Here is a 16,972-nt window from a genome sequence, read left to right on the forward strand (position 1 = left end):
TGGGAGGGACTAATTTGTCTTACAGTTTATAGCATATGTTACATGCGAATTTACAATAAATCCCTTTGCTCAAACCATCAAAATATAATAAAGCATAATAATCACACACAAAACAATAACAAAATAGAACTGCAAGGACAGTTTAGTAGCGTGTAATACGAGCTAACTAGCTCTGTCCGCGTTCAACAAGGTAATCCTCTCAGAATGTAACAAAAAACCTGCATCATAATAACTTCATAAAGTACGTAAGTCAGGGGTGCTAAATGTGTCGATGTGCGTGGCCCGGCGTTGTTGTCGCTCACCGGCAGCCCGTTAGCCTCGACGTGGAGGTGGTTTGACCGCGTGTGGGGAGGAGAAAGTAGCTCTCCTCCTCCACTGGCCACCAGTGTCTGGGTACTACTGAAGTAGTTAATTCGCCTGGCATGGGTCCTCCTGAGTACGCTACATACACAAGACTTGTAAAAAAGTTAGGAAATCGAACAATCATAGGCCAGTCATTTTGAATATTTCATCGGGTTCCTCATCCGTCTGTCGGGAAGTCTGTTGTTAGTTAGAACGGAGCCGCATATCATCTAAATATGGCTCGAAACGATAGGGTATTCCCCCGGTCACTTCACTCAATACTGAGACATTCTCTTCTTCGAAACGAGCTTCAGTCTCAGAAGGGCCGTCAGAAAAATCCCAAAATCTCTCTTGTTCATCTCCTGTATAGCAGGTGGCACAGATTGCTTTCAATGGCGACTGTCCCAGTGTGATAACTGCAAATGACGTTGCAGGCAATATGGGATGTCGAGTGAGACTTCGGCAACTTTGCGCAATAATGACACGCTCTACGCTCATTTTTTTTTTTCGTATAGGCATTGAAGTAAATAATGTTATATGTAGTTTTCATAACGATATCGATTTTAAAATGTATATTTGGCTGTCAATGGCACTTAAAGCTGATTCAGATTTTTCCCGATTTTTTTTTTTTCTCGTTTGCACGTAGTAATGCCTGGCGCGTGACGTATGGCGCTGACGTCACGCGCACACAACGTAGCCAGCCTGCGCGTCCTCCGTCCCTCCCCACTGGCTAGCTGGCTGGCTCCTTCCTTGCTTCATTCGCAGGCCGGGTACGATCCCAGCAACGTCTCGAACTAGTGAATCCTAGGAAACCTCGGGCTTCACAATCCCCATCCATCCTTCCAGTCGACGACATTTGGCGGACATTAAACCCCTGCCGCTGGACAAAAGCTCACACCGACGACTAAACTGTAAGTTGTGGGTCGTCGTCGTCGTCGTCGGCGTCCGAGCGACGCTTCCCTGGCCCCGTCTTCTCCTCCGCTTCAGTTTTATTGTCGCTTTGTTCTTTTTTGGGCAGCAGCCATTTTTAATCGTCTTGTCCTTAAGGTTGGCTTGGGTGCCAGTCGCCCCCGTTCGGGAAATGTTCCCCTCTTGGGAAGGACTCGCTCCGGGTCTCCAAACGCACAGTTCCCCGGGAATGTCGTCGTCTTTTTTGTTGTCAAGTGAACACAGTCCTCAATCTCCCCGGCCTGTGTTTTTACGGCTTGTATTTGAAACTACAAATCCAACAGGATAGTCGTTTCCCCCCCACAGTTGATTTCCTCCCAACGATCCTCATAAATAATCACAGTTCGTTGACTTAATTGCACCATCTCACCGTGGCTTGTGTTTTTATGTTGACAGTCCAAATGTGAGACTTGTAACCTTTTCGAGTGCTGGCATGTTTACATAGCCATTTTCTCTGAGCGGCCAGGTTAGCATCGCCTGTTAGCTTCGTAGTTCCTCGGCCTCACATGGCGGCCGTTTTGTCACCACAAACATCGCAAACGGACATTTGGTTGTTGTTTGAATCGGATAGCTGTGCGCAATGATCCCGCTTAAAAGTTTTTATTGTGTTTTCTTCTGCGACGGTTCGGCGTCATGCTTCGATTCCTTTGCGCTGGCTAGTCTGTTTGGAAAACAACCTTGCTCTGCGGCCCTCTAATTTAGCTGTTTTTTTAAACACAAGCCCCCCATTTTATTTAACAAGCTGCTCTTTTAATTGTTCACGCTACATGGCCGAGTTTAGGATAGAAATGAAGGCCTAAACGTCAAAATGTGATTGGAGTTAGCTGGCATCACGTTAGTGTCAGTCTGACGTCATAATGCTATCACATGCGAAGACGAGATTTATTAAAAATTTAGGCCCCCTCACCCCCCCCTGTGTAATCACCAAATGTTGATAACTTGAAATACATTTGATTTCTGTTTATGGTCTAGGCAACACCCATGAGAGGCACAAATCCATTACATAAAATCCCAATCAAAAGGTGTTTTTGTCCCAATACTTTTTCCCATTCTGTACTTTTTAAATAAAACTGTGCTTATGAATCAGACCAAAGCACACTTTTTAAAGTACTCCTCAGCATCTGTTCTCTCTCTTTCTGGAATATATGTATATTTTTTTGGTATAATTTGATTCATGGCAATAACTGTACTTTCCCTACCAAAATCAAGGCTTTGGAATTGCATAAAATGATAATGCTGAAGAGCATAAACCAATTTCAAAATTATTAAAATGTTTTCTTAGCACTGGTTCCAACTATGCTCCATCTTGTCATGATGTCGTTCACACCATGTATAATAAGGGTGGTTCGATCATTGTTTTATGCTGGCAATTTTCACATCATATCTTAGTGTGATCTACCGATCAGTCCAGATACTGATCATATAGATTAGCTGTAAATTTTTCAATATATTTATGGTGAGTACTATTGGCTGTTTGATCTGATATGTGTGTGCTTGGGCTTTCCTCTCACCTTTTGACCTCTTGCACAGTGAGGGAGGGGATGCTGGACTAGGGCTGGGCCATTATGGGAAAAATTATCATGATTATTTTCATGAATAGAGAAATCCTGATTCATAAAATTATTCATTTATTTCAAAACATTGAATTTATTAATCTAGCAAAACTTTCAAACACTTTCAACAACTTAAAAGAACAACCAAAACTGTTAGTAACAAGTAAAATAATAGATCAAATTGATACAAATAATAATAAAATAAATAGATAAACTGCGGAAAATTTGCCAATGCTTTTAGCCATGACTGTAATGTCGATTATAGTTGTGTAAAAGAATCCTCTCATTATTGTGGCATTCAGAAATAAATTTGGTAATCCTAATTGACTCAAAAGAGGAAAAGGTTTGTCGGATTTCATGTTACAGCCAGGAGGAAAAAAACGTCTTTTTACAAAGTCGGGGATTGTATTGGCTGTTCCTGCATGTGCCTTGGCTGCCTAGGGGCAGTGTGGTAAAAGAAAAAGTAAAAAAAAAACAGGACGAAAGTAGCAATATAACGTTAATAATGGGCTTTACACGATCAGGATTTTTGTGGATCAAATTTAAAAAAAAAAATAAAATAAAAACCCGATAACTAATCATCGATCTGATCATAAGTACGAGCAATGTGTCCAGTAACATGACTTGTTCATGTATTGAATATATTTGTGTACTTCTACTGAGTACATATCTTCAAAATGATTCGCTATCATTTTAGACTTAAAAACAGCTTTAAAACATACCAACAGGGGGCATTGAAAGATTGGGCACCATTCTGTTCTGCTGACCGACTTTTTGAAACTTTTACGCTGTGATGACGAGCTAGGTTCGACTGGCAATAATTATCTTTAGACTAAACCCGGCTGTGTGTTCTTTTGGTAGTTTCTTTAAGGTCGCTCGGTACCAACACGTTCAAATAAAGAGGTTGAAATAAGTATTTAACGCCTCACTAATGATTTTACTAAATGTGGAATTGACTTGAAAACTTCCACAGTTGTTAAGAACAACCCAAATAATGTTTACATACGAAGAAAGTAGAAACAAATATATAAGTTAAGTGTCAAAATGCGAAATGACGAAAAAAAGTATTGAAAGCTTGAAGGGAGGTGCAAAAAAGCATGGAAAGCTGAAAAACACCTCAAACCTATCATTAATCAAATACCAATCATGTCCCTCTTCCTTGCAAATGAATAGCAGGTGATTGATTTTTGTCCTAATTTATTAACTACAAAAACGTATTTTGCCAAGGTGTGAGTCAAGACACATGATGGGTAAGAGCAGAGAGCAATCTGAATATAATCAGAATCTCAATAAGAGAAGAATTGGTAAAAATTACTCTACTGCAATCTCTCGGGGCAATCTTTCAAAAACATCAGCCATCAGCAAGGAAGACAAATATTCATTTAGATTTGTCCCAATTATCAGTATGTTTGCACTTGTGATATTCAATTTTTCCACACCTGTACCAGTCCAAGTATTCACCAATACCACTCGTACCGTTGATCCAAAAAGTTTACACACAATGACCCGTAATTGTGAACAAAAACCTGAAACGTATGGTATTTAGCATTTTGGCCAAAATGTTGTTTTTTTTTTTGTTTTTTTTTTTTCTTCAATATTTTCACTGTTCTTGTTCTTTTGTGTAGAATAAGAAAAGCATTGAGAAGAGGCGCAAAGACAAATTTCCATACTCGATGACATTTCATCGCAATGTCCGATCGTTTGGGGCAAATTACCAAGTCCAAGGATGGGAAAAGCAAGTACTCCTCACTCAGCCTGTTTGACAAGTACAAGGGAAAATCAATAGAAGCTCAGAAAAACTCAGGTACCTTTGATTGAGGTATTGATAACTAACATTTTAGGCTGTATTCACACTTGTGAGCATCATTTGGGTCGCCTTCATTCACACAGTCTTTAACATTGAAAAGAAATGTAAAAAGCAGCTATTTCCAACTTTTTTCCCCCTCTTGAATAAAGGGCAAAAGTTTCCCACTTTAAAAGGATATTGACATCCAACAAGCATGTCTCCCCCTTTAGATTGTATTCAAAATTCAATTTAACTCTTTCCGGGCAGGGGTTGCAAATTTGCAACAGGTTTAATATCAGTGAAAATTTTAAGTCCAAAGTATCATGAAAGTATCAGATTATTCTCTGCAAAATTTTATTTGGTCCAGAGTGGGTTAGTAATAATTTTGATTTTTGCTTTTCAAGAAGCTGCAATTTGGTATTTTATTAAGTATGGTCCTTTTTTTCTAAAAAATCTGAAATGGAAACCTGTCTTTTCAGAGCTTAGATGTGTATCTGTTTAAAGCAACAGGTTGGCAGTTTAATTAGGGAAAAAAAACTGGTATCAAATACATAAAATCTGAAGCGAAAGGAAATTCTAAGAATCTTATTTTGCCATCTAACATTAATCATTCACCATTTTTTATTTTTCTAAAACAAAATCCAAAAATGATAAAACCACATTTGGAGACACATGCTTCTGGACAGTCAGTATTGCTTTGTTAAAAAACAACGGACACCTATTTTTAATTTGTATTGAAACACACAGATTTGAAGTGTGAACATAGCCCGTAGCTATATGTCTTCGTCTTGGACCTTCAACGCATTGACACATTCCTCCTGCCAGGAGTTCCACGACATGGCTTGCAGAGTCTTGGCAAAGTGGCCACAGCCCGGCGCATGCCCCCGCCCGCTCACCTCCCTAGCTTGAAGTCTGAAAACAAAGGAAACGATCCCAACGTGATTATTGTCCCAAAAGACGGCACAGGATGGGCAAACAAGCCGGAACAACCCGATCAAAAGAGGTACGAGGGGATCATTCCTAATGATGTTGGTGTTTTCTGTCCGAGTCGTCTGACATTGCTCATTCGTTTTTGTCTTTGTAGTTCTGTTGCATCAATACCTCAGCTGCAGGAGTCGCAGCTGCAGCAGGCTTCACAGAAGTCTGTCTCCAATCTTCAGAAGCCTCCGCCAGTAGCCAACCAGGAGGTGCGTGTAAACCGTTTTAACCCAACAGAGTGATTGTCAAAGTGTGCTGTGCTCTTTCCAAAGGTGCGTAAAAGAATCACTGCCAAAATACAACTCAGTTGTATTCATCTTTAAGTTCAATACGTTTGCATTTGATCTTGAACCGTTTTTTTTTTCTTTGTTTTCCGGTACAGTAAAAAAAAAAAAATCACACTGGTAAATGCCATTTTTTTTAATCAGATTATTTTGTATGTATATTCTTGTTTTTCATAGACACTGTATTTACAGTTCCCTTCAAAAGTATTGGAACAGCAAGGTCAATTCCTTTGTTTTTGTTGTACACAGAAAACATTAGGTTCTAAATCAAAATATGAATATGAGATGACTGTTCTGATTTCTCGTTTTTATTTCATGCTATTTACATCTAGACGTGTTAAACAACTGGATGGAGGACCTTTTGTTTGAAGCCACCCACTTTTCAAGTGAGCAAAAATATGGGAATGTTCTAATTGCTCAAGTGTTGGCTTTTAGATTGATTGCTTAAAGATATGATTGGTTTTGGCATTCATCTGTAAAGACTGCACTTGATAGCATTATTACATTTGCTTGAAGTGAATACCATTTAATATTTGTTGGCATAAACGTTATTTGTAGGCTTGACACGATTAGGATTTTGGGGGCCAATCACAGTTTTAAAAAATGATAACCAATGTGATCAAGATGGAGCAATGAGTCCTTTTAAATTTCATTTAAATAGATTTCATTTAGGGTGGCACTGTGGATTAGCTGGTAAAAGCGTTGGCCTCACAGTTCTGAGGTCACTGGTTCAATCCCGGACCCGCCTGTGTGGAGTTTGCATGTTCTCCCGTGCCTGCGTGGGTTTCCTCTGGGGACTCCGGTTTCTTCCCACATTCCAAAAACATGCAACATTATTTGCACACTCTAAATTGGCTGTTTGTCTCCATATGCCCTGGGACTGGCTGGCAACCAATTCAGGGTGTACCCTGCCTCCTGCCCGTTGACAGCTGGGATAGGCTCCAGGACCTGCGACCCTCGTGAGGATAAGTGGTGAAGAAAATGGATGGATGGATAAATTTCATTTACTGTGTATGCATATGTACTTAATTGTTCAAATATATATATTTAGAATAAATAATGTAGCTTTGTTCATTTATTTATCGCAGTGAGGTTTAGTGACAGACAGAACAAATTAAGGGTGTTCTATTAGATGGCAGTAAGTACATACAGCAATTAATGTATCTACTTTTTATGACTTTTTTTTTTTTTTTTCCAATTGTAAAGTATGTACCTTGGCTCAAAAGGATCGGAATTCACTGTTCTAGTCAGACTCATGTTTACACACACATACTGGCATTTACATTTTCAATGGGGAAATTCGCTTTGTGCAAGAGAAACTTGAGGTACAAGCTCAGTCATGGGACACATTAAACTCATATGTCAAGGTGCCACTGTACCTTGAAATAGAATCTGGAATTAATAACTTTTGTCTCATTTTCATCTTTTGATCTCAAACCCAAATGTCTTCATTGTACAATTAAAAACAGTAATTGACCTTGCCGTTTGAATACTTTTGGAGGGAACTTTATAACTTTAATTACGACCTAAGTGTGGTTAAGTGATAGTCTACGTACGTTCCAACTTTGAGGTTCTGTCGCCACTGTCAGAGGTGGACTCACTCATTCACCAAGGAGTCCAACTATAACCTTAGCAGTGGAAAAAGTGGTCTTATGTGTATGTCTCAAATGTCCCTGCTCAGGTTATCTTTTTTTTTTTTTTAATCTATTCCGCAGAACACAAACACAGGTGGACCAAAGCAATGGGCCCAGCTAAATGGAAAGGCAGTAGAGCAAGATGGTGAGTCAGCTCACACTGACTAGAATTATACTTTGGTTCACTGAGCTTGTTTGTGTGTGTGTGTGTGTGTGTGTGTGTGTGTGTGTGTGTGTGTGTGGCAACCTTATAGGTTCAAGGGCCTTAAACCGACTTCAGCCCTTCTCTCACGAGGAATTTCCCACGCTGAAGGCCGCTGGAGAACAGGACAAGGCTGGCAAGGAAAGAAGCGGCTACGATCCGTCGTATGGGCCCGGACCAAGCCTCCGCCCGCAGAGTATGTCTCACCATTGCGAAAACAGTTCTGAGTGAATGAACTTTTGTCTACGAATACCAAAATGTATCCCACTGTGGATCATCTAAATTTTATTTTTAATTTTTTTTTTAATCTTTCTATCGTATGTTTATAACAGTACAGTGGTACCTCCACTACTAAGTCGTTTCTTAATGTGATTTTTTTCCGCAAGTAAAAGTGCTTTTTACATGTAAATAACCTAATCTGTTCCAAGCCCCTGACCCCTCGCCAAAAATAACCACTGAAAGTACATAATGTAAAGAATAATAAAAATTCTGTTAATTTACCTTTGGTGTTGGGCGACTATGCGAAGAGAAAGGTTAGTGACAATCAAAAGACATCGTGGGGGACAGAGGAGGAGTCAACTGTTTGACACCTTAGAGAAAACATATGTACGAATGGGCGCACACACAGTACTTAATTCCACTAAAGTTTCTTGGTGCCCATGGTCAATAAAGATGAATAAACTTGCAAAAAGCGCAAATGAAAAACTGATGAAAAAGTTACAGTTTACCAATAAGTGCTAAGAGTGATTCGGTGACATTCAAGTGTCCAAAGGAAACAAAAAGCATCATAGGTAAAGATTGACATCCCTTCAAGCCAATTAGATGCCAGGAAGATTCTACAGCAACAGCCAATGGGAGAGGAGCTCCATCGTGGAAACAATAAACAAACAGAAACCAAGATAAAGTATGATCACGTTTGGTGGAAATTGAGGGCTGCGAATCCTGCGCCTATTTTTTCCTTTCTTATCCTGAATTTTCCTTCGTACCCTAAAACAATATTTTTTTCAAGGAGCCGTTTTGTAATCTGAATTTTTCATTACTAGAGACATTTATAAGTAGCGGTACCACTGTATTTATCTCAAAATGAGGCCCAAATTGTATCATCTCCAAATTGAGTGTCATCACTCTGACTTCTTTTTTTTCCCCCCTCTTACACTTCATGTAAAAGCTGCCTTTTCTCCATGGTCTGGATAAACATCACAGACATGGAATGGGAGCCAAACTCAACCTAGCAATTTTCCTCCTTTAGAGGGAAGAGCCGCAACAAGAGGGTGTGAAAAAAGATTTCTCTCTCCCTGTAAACTGGGCTCCAGAATAACTTTTTGTACTGGTTTAACTAGTGCACCCGGTGCACCTGCATAAAAGTTAGGTTAAATGTAACGTAGCAGTTTTACAAGTTCACACTTAAAAAAAAAAAAAAAAAAAAAAAAAAAAAAAATCAATAGCTGCATTTTCAGGGAATATTGTCCGGTAAATGATTGACTAACAATCTGGTTAACAGTCCTTTATTTGAAATGCAATTCCTCAAGATGAGTAACTCACTCACGGCAAAATATTGTTGGTCCACATAAATCTTCACAGAAACTGATATAGGATGTGACACAGTTCGTATATTCATCGAACATGCCATTTGAAATTTGCTGATCTGAACAGCCAGTACAGACCTTTTAGTCAGTACTGACCCGTAGCCAGCATTTTTCTAGTGTTGTACTGAATGCATGATAACATCAAGTTGATGTCAAGTGGGATGTTTTGTGGTGGTTTACACTAAGGCATTTATTTTGTTCACGGCTGTCTCTGAATTGCATCTCTGGCCATGTCAAGATGTGACCAGCTGGAGGGAGGGAGGCGGGAGGAACCTCCAACCCTCATCCTTGACCCTCGGCCCGCCAGCGGACCCCGAGGGCAAGCTCAATGCGCTAGGGGAGACCGGGACCCCTCCGCCCACATCCCACCCCACTTCCGTCACCAGTGCTGCCTCATCTAGTGTCGTCGTGACAGCGGCGGCAGTTGCCCAGCTGCCGACTGCGGACACTAAGGAGCCCTCTCTCCGTCCCGCTCAGTCTCTCCGTAGAACAGCGGTCCCATCTGCTCTACAGCATCAGCTCCACCACACTTCTAATGCAGTCTACCATGACATGTTGCCGGCTTTTGTAAGTACCAACAACATTTCTTATCGAGAGATGATGGTTTTTGCTTTGAACATCCATCATCCTGGTGTCGACAGATGTGCTCCAAAGAGACCCGTGAAACTTCAGGTACAGACCACATCACTACTGCTGTAGCGGCACCAGCCCGATTTGACAGCAAACCTACTTTTAGACAGACTTACTCGAAACCGGAACTTGTCAAGTAAGTACATCAGCTGTGTGACAGGTTGTGCATCTGTGAATTTGTTGTTAATGTCTTTTTATTCCCACCAGTGGTGACATTCGCAGAGAGAATCGTTTTGTCCGTGCGCCACCTCGACTCTCATCCCAGCCCATCAGGCGGCCCAGCGACCGCCCACAACGACCTGCCATCATTAACCCCGAGGACCTGAAGGATCTGGATGACCTAGACAATGACTGTGAGGATGGATGGGCGGGTAAGTATTGCATTCATCCCCCTTAAATTGCTTCATGTCCTGCCCAAACATTCGGGGGATTATTTTCAATTGAATCTGAACTGTCTCAGTTGAGCAAATATAAAAGAATAAAAATATAATATAGTGGTGCTTTGAGATATTATTTTAATCTGTTTTTACCTTAGAGTATTTTCCGGACTACAGAGCGCACTGGATTCTAAACTTCGCCCACTCATCTGCGAGTTTTTTTTTTTTTTTTTAAACAAACATTAGCCCCGCCAGACTATATGCCGCAGATATATGTACGTTGTGAAATTATGTACTTACACAGCCTTTGTAAACTTTTATTTACATAACCTTGTTTCCATACAGTGACTATAAAACGGCAGTAAAATGATTCAAACATAAAAGAGCAGTCAGTTTTTATTCAACCTGATCCAGTTCTCTGAAACCACTAAAGTCGTCGTCTTCAGTATCAGAGTTGAAGAGCCTCAGGCTGTCTACATCACACCATATCAATCTCCCTGTTGCTCTCAATGTCATTTTCATCTCAAGACAGTTACCACTGAATTTGTGCTATTCTCTTCACGTAGCAGTCCAGCATTTTTAAATCTCTTGGTGATGGTTGATTCTTTCACACTGCTCCATGCTTTTAAGATTCACTGGCAGACCCCAGAAAAGGATGACCTTTGCATGTGGCCAGTTTCCTGAAAGATTTCTCGTCGTTGCTCAGCCAAGCCTCCCATTCACCTCAGATTGCCGGTTTAAAAGCACGATTCACACTGATGTTCACCCAGTCCTAAAGAACATTTTCAAATTTGGGGCGTCTGCTCTTAAGACCTCGGAAAGCCTTTGTTGTCTTTTGGCATTGCATCAATTCTTCACACCACTGTCTCCAATGCCCGCCTCACCATCGAGTTGTTAATGCCGAGCTTCCGTGCAGCGGCCCGGTTTCCTCCTGTATGGAGAGATTGATTACTTTCAACTTAAAAGCTGCATCATACACTTTTCTTCTTGTGCTTTCCATGATGAGGGTGTGGGGAAAAAATGCGTTTGTGCATTTTGCCTAGAGCACATTAAAAACTAGCGCCGCCTTCTTCGACATGGTCGAGGTAGATTTGTTGTCTTCTACGCGTGCTCGAGGTAAAGTAATCTTCTACATGCAAGCGGCATCTGTGCATGCCCAAACCAGAGTGCATTATGGGGAACGGCTGTGTTTTAAGCGCTACATTTGAACAAGTTTTTTTTTTTTTTTTTTTTTTTTTTGGTACGTTTAAACTGATAGCTGCTAGTGAAAGATAGCAATATTTTAGCCACATCGTTACATAGGCCGTAGGGTTTAGGGCTCTAGCTATGCGTTTGTTTAATTCTCCCCTTCGATTCCTAAATTCCTGTCCATAATAATTTTTTACATTGTGCTCCATAATTATCGGCACTCCTGGTTAAGATGTGTTTTTTAGCTTCTAATAATTTGGGTTTTTTCTAAATAATATAGGACCTTTCTACAGTAGTTTACAAAGTTTACCAGAGTATGTAGGAACATTTAATTAGTAATTCATCACTTCTTGTATCCCTGGGGTATAAATTTGATGTGACACAGAGGCCATTTCTCTTATCCACTCTTAAACATGGGAAAGACAAAGGAACACAGCATACAAGTGAGGCAGATGTGTGTTGACCTTCACAGGTCAGACAAAGGCTACAAGAAGATTGCCACTCAACTGCAGCTGCCCTTATCCACAGTGAGAGGAATAATTAAGACGTTCAAAACAACTGGAACAGTGGTAAACAAACCTGGACGAGGACCCAAGTTTATTTTGCCACCATGCACAGTGAGGAGGATGGTCAGAGAAATCAAAAAATCTCCAAAGCTCACTATTACAGAATTACAAGTCGTAGCATCCTGGGGTCACAAAGTCTCCAAATCAACCATCAGGTGCTGTCTACACGCCAACAAGCTGTTTGGAAGGGATGCACGGAGAAAACCTTTCCTCACTCAAAATCATAAACGCAATCGTCTGGAGTTCGCCAAGCGGTATTGTAGCTTCAACTGGGACTATATGCTTTAGTCAGATGAGACCAAGATTGAGATTTTTGGCAACAAACACTCTCAGTGGGTCTGGCGTGCCACGAAAGATCCGCATGCTGAAAAGCACCTCGTACCCACTGTGAAATATGGGGGTGGGTCAGTGATGCTGTGGGGCTGTTTTGCTTCCAAAGGCCCTGGGAACCTTGTTAGGGTGGATCCCATCATGAATGCTTTGAAATACCAGGTCATTTTAAATCAAAATCTGTTGCCCTCTGCCCGAAAGATGAAGATGGGTCGTCACTGGATCTTTCAGCAAGACATTGACCCTAAACATATGGCCAAATCTACACAGAAATGGTTCACCGGACAGAAAATCAAGCTCCTCCCTTGGCCATCTCAGTCCCCAGACCTCAACCCCATTGAAAACCTGTGGGGTGAGCTGAACAGGAGAGGACCCAGGTCTCTGGATGATTTAGAGAGATTCTGCAAAGAGGAATGCCTGAAGATCCCTCTTTCTGTCTTTTCCCATCTTGTGAAACATTATAGGAGAAGATTAGGTGCTGTTTTGTTGGCAAAAGGGGCTTGTACAAAGTATTAACACCACGGGTGCTAATAATTGTGACACACATTATTTGATGTCAAATAATTATTTCTTTATGTGGTATTGTTTTTCCCGACTGAATAAATGCATTTGTATTGAAGGTTGGATTTTTCTCTTTTTTTCTCCATTAAGATCCCATATTATTTAGGAAAAAAAATATTAGATGGTAAAAAACACATCTTAACCAGGGGTGCCAATAATTATGTAGGGCACTGTATAATACAGATACTTTCCCAAAATATTTACACTATCACAGCTTCTTCTCTATTGTTGCTGTCATGATTATTTCAGGTCTCCATGAAGAAGTTGATTACAGTGAGAAGCTGAAGTTCAGTGATGATGAGGACGAGCACTCAGCCAGTGATAAAAACAAGATCTGGTTAGAAGTAGTCTTCCTTTTCCCCTCATTTAACCTCATCACTACTTGTATAACTAAGATAATTCAGTAAATCAGGATGAACATTAGTTGCCTGTATTTCCTTCAAATGACAATTTTATGCTTACTGACAAGTCAGGATTTTGGATTTTCTAGGCCCGAGTGGGAAAGGGAGAATCGACGCATCTGCCCGTCATCTTTCAGCTCGGGTGAGGGCCCTGAAGAGAGTTATTCTTACCACCAGGAGCCTCCGAGGAAGACCAACACCAGATATCTCTCCGCAGACACCCAAGTAACTACACACATTAGACCTGTTTTCCACACTTCATTGCCTCTTAGGGTTATTTTTTTATGAAGTCACTATATTCTTACATATGAGCACTTTATTGCTAGCCAGTACTCATAGCTCTCTTTTGGTTGAGAGGGATGGGAGATTTTGCAAACGACACCCTTGTTCTGATCTGTAGTCCCTTTTTTGTCTGCCTCCTCTTTTCCGTTTCGTTGGCGGAGGGACAAAGTTAACCAGGATATTTCGCACTTTGAGGTTTTATCAGTAGTGAAACAGTGCCCGAGTGTAAAGCTTTTTTTACTGCCTTTTAAATGGCAGTGTTATTTCCTGTGTTGCTTTCTGAAATCGTTATCCCAGTATTTCGCAATACTAGGATAAGGTTTACACCTGACATGTTTCCCATCCTGTTATTGTCATCTTTTGTACTCTGAGGACGACTTCATGAATTATGCAGTTGCGTCGTGTCGTGTCACTGTGTGACAGTCACAGCAGTAATCCCCCGTTGACTGCGGAGTAGTCTTTAGAATGTGTCCAAATACATTCTTTTCAGTTCTGCTTCAATTCTCAGGGTTTTGTATGTGAAAAGGGATTAGTTGAAGGGTTTGCTCACGAATTCCACTCTTCTGCCTCCAGTCTCAGCAAAAGAGCCACAGCGAGCCAGCAATTGACCCAGAAGAACACCAGCGGCCGTCTCAGCCGCCAGCAAGGGCAAAGTTTGTGTCGCCTGAGCTGTCTGAGGCAGTCGAGAGGGCCCGCAGGCGTCGTGAGGAGGAAGAGCGGCGTGCACGTGAGGAACGACTGGCTGCTTGTGCAGAGAAACTCAAAAAGCTGGATGAGAAATTTGGAAAGACTGACAGGCAAGCCCCAAGGACAGAGGAGGGCCACAAAGATGGAGAGGGCAAAGAGCCACCCTTGTCTCCCAACAGGGATCACATTAAACTGCACCAAGACAACTGCCAGTACAATACAAAAGGTAGCAAAGTAAAGACAGGTCACTGACATATATTTAGTGTAGTATATGATAATCATGGGATTATTGTTCTGTAGATGAGTGCTCTTCAGACAACTCCCCCAGCCCTAGTTTCCGTGAGGAGCTCAGTTTCCCTGCCTATCGCAGCAGTGAAGATGATGCCCAGGAGCCCTCCTCCCCCTCTGGAGATTACGGTGGACGCCATGCTTCAAAGCCTGTTCCACCCCGCTTTCAAAAACAACCCCAACAGCACCAGCAGCAGGTAAATTTGAGTTTGATGTCTATCACAGGGAACCCTATAATGACAAATGCTTCAGAAAATTCATACACTGACCTCTTTTGTTTTTTTGTTTTTTATTTTTTTAAATACACGGTTACATAATTCATATATTACTCTTTTAAGTTATAAAAACTGTTTTTCTGTGTGGCTGCCTTTCTGCATGCAGCAAAGCATTCTGGGATTGATCTGTAATGATTCCTCTTTGCCACTATATAATCCGGTCCTCTAATAGTTAAATGTTTAAACTTGTATGGCGCACCTATATCGTAAACAATTATCAAGCACTGCTCCCTTCTCCTGAGCTAAAAGCTGCTGCACACCTAGTGACAGTCTACAGCTCAATGCACACCTTTCCCTTACATAAAAAATACATTTCCAGATGTTAATCCTGCTGCTGCCCCAACTGAAGCCATATAAATAGTATATAAAGCATCAGATACTGTTTTACATCAATACTTAGCTATATTCATAATCTATAACAGGGTGGACATACTATTGCCCGCAGGCCACATCTGGCATGTTGGCCATTAGAATCCCAGCTGAGTGATGAACACCTCAGATGAGTTCTGAGAATTGTAACAAAAAAGCTAACATGAGACTTTGATGCACTGGCAAAATAAAGGCAATAAGCAAAACAAAAATGTTCCTATGAAGAGTAAATCTAAGTATAAACACTACAATGGATTTTTTTAAAATATTTTTGATACGAAAGGATCTGGCCATGGCTTGGCCCGCTTGCCAAATTTTAAGTCCATGTGGCCCCAGAGCCGAAATGTTTGCTCACCGCTGATCTATAATGTGCCTGTGGATGAAACAGCAAAGCTTGTTTACCCAGTGCACGTTCAGATGAATGGTGTCATTGCTGTTTAATTCCTTCCTCTACTCATGTCTTTGATTACGTGCTGGCTCAAATTGCAAAGGCTGAACAGCATCCATCGCTGCTGCTGCTTAAAACACCGCCTTTTTGACTTCACTACCCACTAACACAAACAATGACAACCAATGTTGACATTTTTTTGTAAAAATATATAAACCTGGAAAGGATTTTTGAAAGTTGAATCTTGTTACTTACATTTGATGTTATCATGTAAACTGTTTTTAACTCTTAATATGACATGGGAAACTTGTTTCAAACATGCGCACTGAATTAATCAACTGTGATTTCATGTTCCAGGGCTATTTTGTTCTTGGTTTCAATCAGACATGTTCTGTTTCACATTGTTTAAAACTAAAGCACTGGAAACCTAGCAGGGTCTCCTTTTGGCCCATATAGATTATCTCGGAACTAATGGACTAAAGGTGCAAGCAATCACTCGTCCTCCAAAAGTTCTAATTCTGGTGTAATATTTCTAATGTGGAAGTATTTGACTTTGTACAGTACGTTTCAGTGTTGCTTTTGTAGTTCGAGACCAACATTATACACACAGCAACTAATCAAGGTACAGTATTACTGAGAGGGATGGCCTTTAAAGAAAGCTAATAGTTGTGACTTAATGAAATATTTAAAAACAAAAAAAACATGTACTGGTGTAATCTAGTACCACTAGTATTTCTTCCCCCCCAACACACACACACATCATTTGTTGTGTCCCTTTTGCAGGAACAGGTCTACAAGATGCAGCATTGGCAGTCGGGCCATCAAGCGTCATCTGCCTCAAACCCCACACAACGGGGCTACTATCCACCGCATGTCCTAGGCTTTGATCCCCGCTGGATGATGATGCCGCCTTTCATGGATCCCCGTGTCAGCCAAGGACGATCTCCTGTCGACTACTATCCTGGACCTGTCCACTCTTCTGGTAGCTACTGATTCTTGAAAATTATCTTGTGCCATGTTTTCTCTCTTTCTCAAAGACTTTTTTTTTCTCCCCCAGGAATGATGAAACCCCTGATGCACCAAGACCGCCTGAACAGTCCCAGTTCTGACGAAGGTCACCCCAACCTGCACCAGGAGCGAAGACCCCCTTCCACTGAGCCATACCCGGTATGGAGTCAAGATAGTTACCCTATGCGCAGCTTCACTCCACCCTACCAGCGGCAGCATGAAAACCAGGACAACAATCATCTTGATGACAGGTCTGTTTCTTTTTTTTCTTGGTATGTGTGAATTATTACTTATCTGCGATTGCCAAAA

The 16,972-nt window shown here is 41.1% G+C and overlaps 1 protein-coding gene across 2 annotated transcripts in view; it reads left to right on the forward strand.

Moving 5' to 3' along the window:
* Nucleotides 1-999: 999 nt before the first annotated feature.
* Nucleotides 1,000-16,972, forward strand: part of prrc2b (proline-rich coiled-coil 2B) — a 28,995-nt gene continuing 13,022 nt past the window's right edge. For both annotated transcript variants that reach the window (XM_061800648.1, XM_061800649.1), the window contains exons 1-15: nt 1,000-1,253; nt 4,469-4,647; nt 5,455-5,632; nt 5,714-5,816; nt 7,607-7,670; nt 7,780-7,923; nt 9,552-9,880; nt 9,955-10,079; nt 10,151-10,314; nt 13,215-13,302; nt 13,456-13,591; nt 14,222-14,561; nt 14,636-14,820; nt 16,439-16,637; nt 16,713-16,914. In XM_061800648.1, coding sequence (XP_061656632.1) covers nt 4,533-4,647; nt 5,455-5,632; nt 5,714-5,816; nt 7,607-7,670; nt 7,780-7,923; nt 9,552-9,880; nt 9,955-10,079; nt 10,151-10,314; nt 13,215-13,302; nt 13,456-13,591; nt 14,222-14,561; nt 14,636-14,820; nt 16,439-16,637; nt 16,713-16,914 — 2,372 coding nt within the window. In that variant the 5' untranslated portion in view covers nt 1,000-1,253; nt 4,469-4,532. The remainder of the gene's footprint in view (nt 1,254-4,468; nt 4,648-5,454; nt 5,633-5,713; nt 5,817-7,606; nt 7,671-7,779; nt 7,924-9,551; nt 9,881-9,954; nt 10,080-10,150; nt 10,315-13,214; nt 13,303-13,455; nt 13,592-14,221; nt 14,562-14,635; nt 14,821-16,438; nt 16,638-16,712; nt 16,915-16,972) is intronic.

The sequence above is a fragment of the Syngnathoides biaculeatus genome, chromosome 17 (assembly GCF_019802595.1).
Source record: "Syngnathoides biaculeatus isolate LvHL_M chromosome 17, ASM1980259v1, whole genome shotgun sequence".
Lineage (NCBI taxonomy): Eukaryota > Metazoa > Chordata > Actinopteri > Syngnathiformes > Syngnathidae > Syngnathoides > Syngnathoides biaculeatus.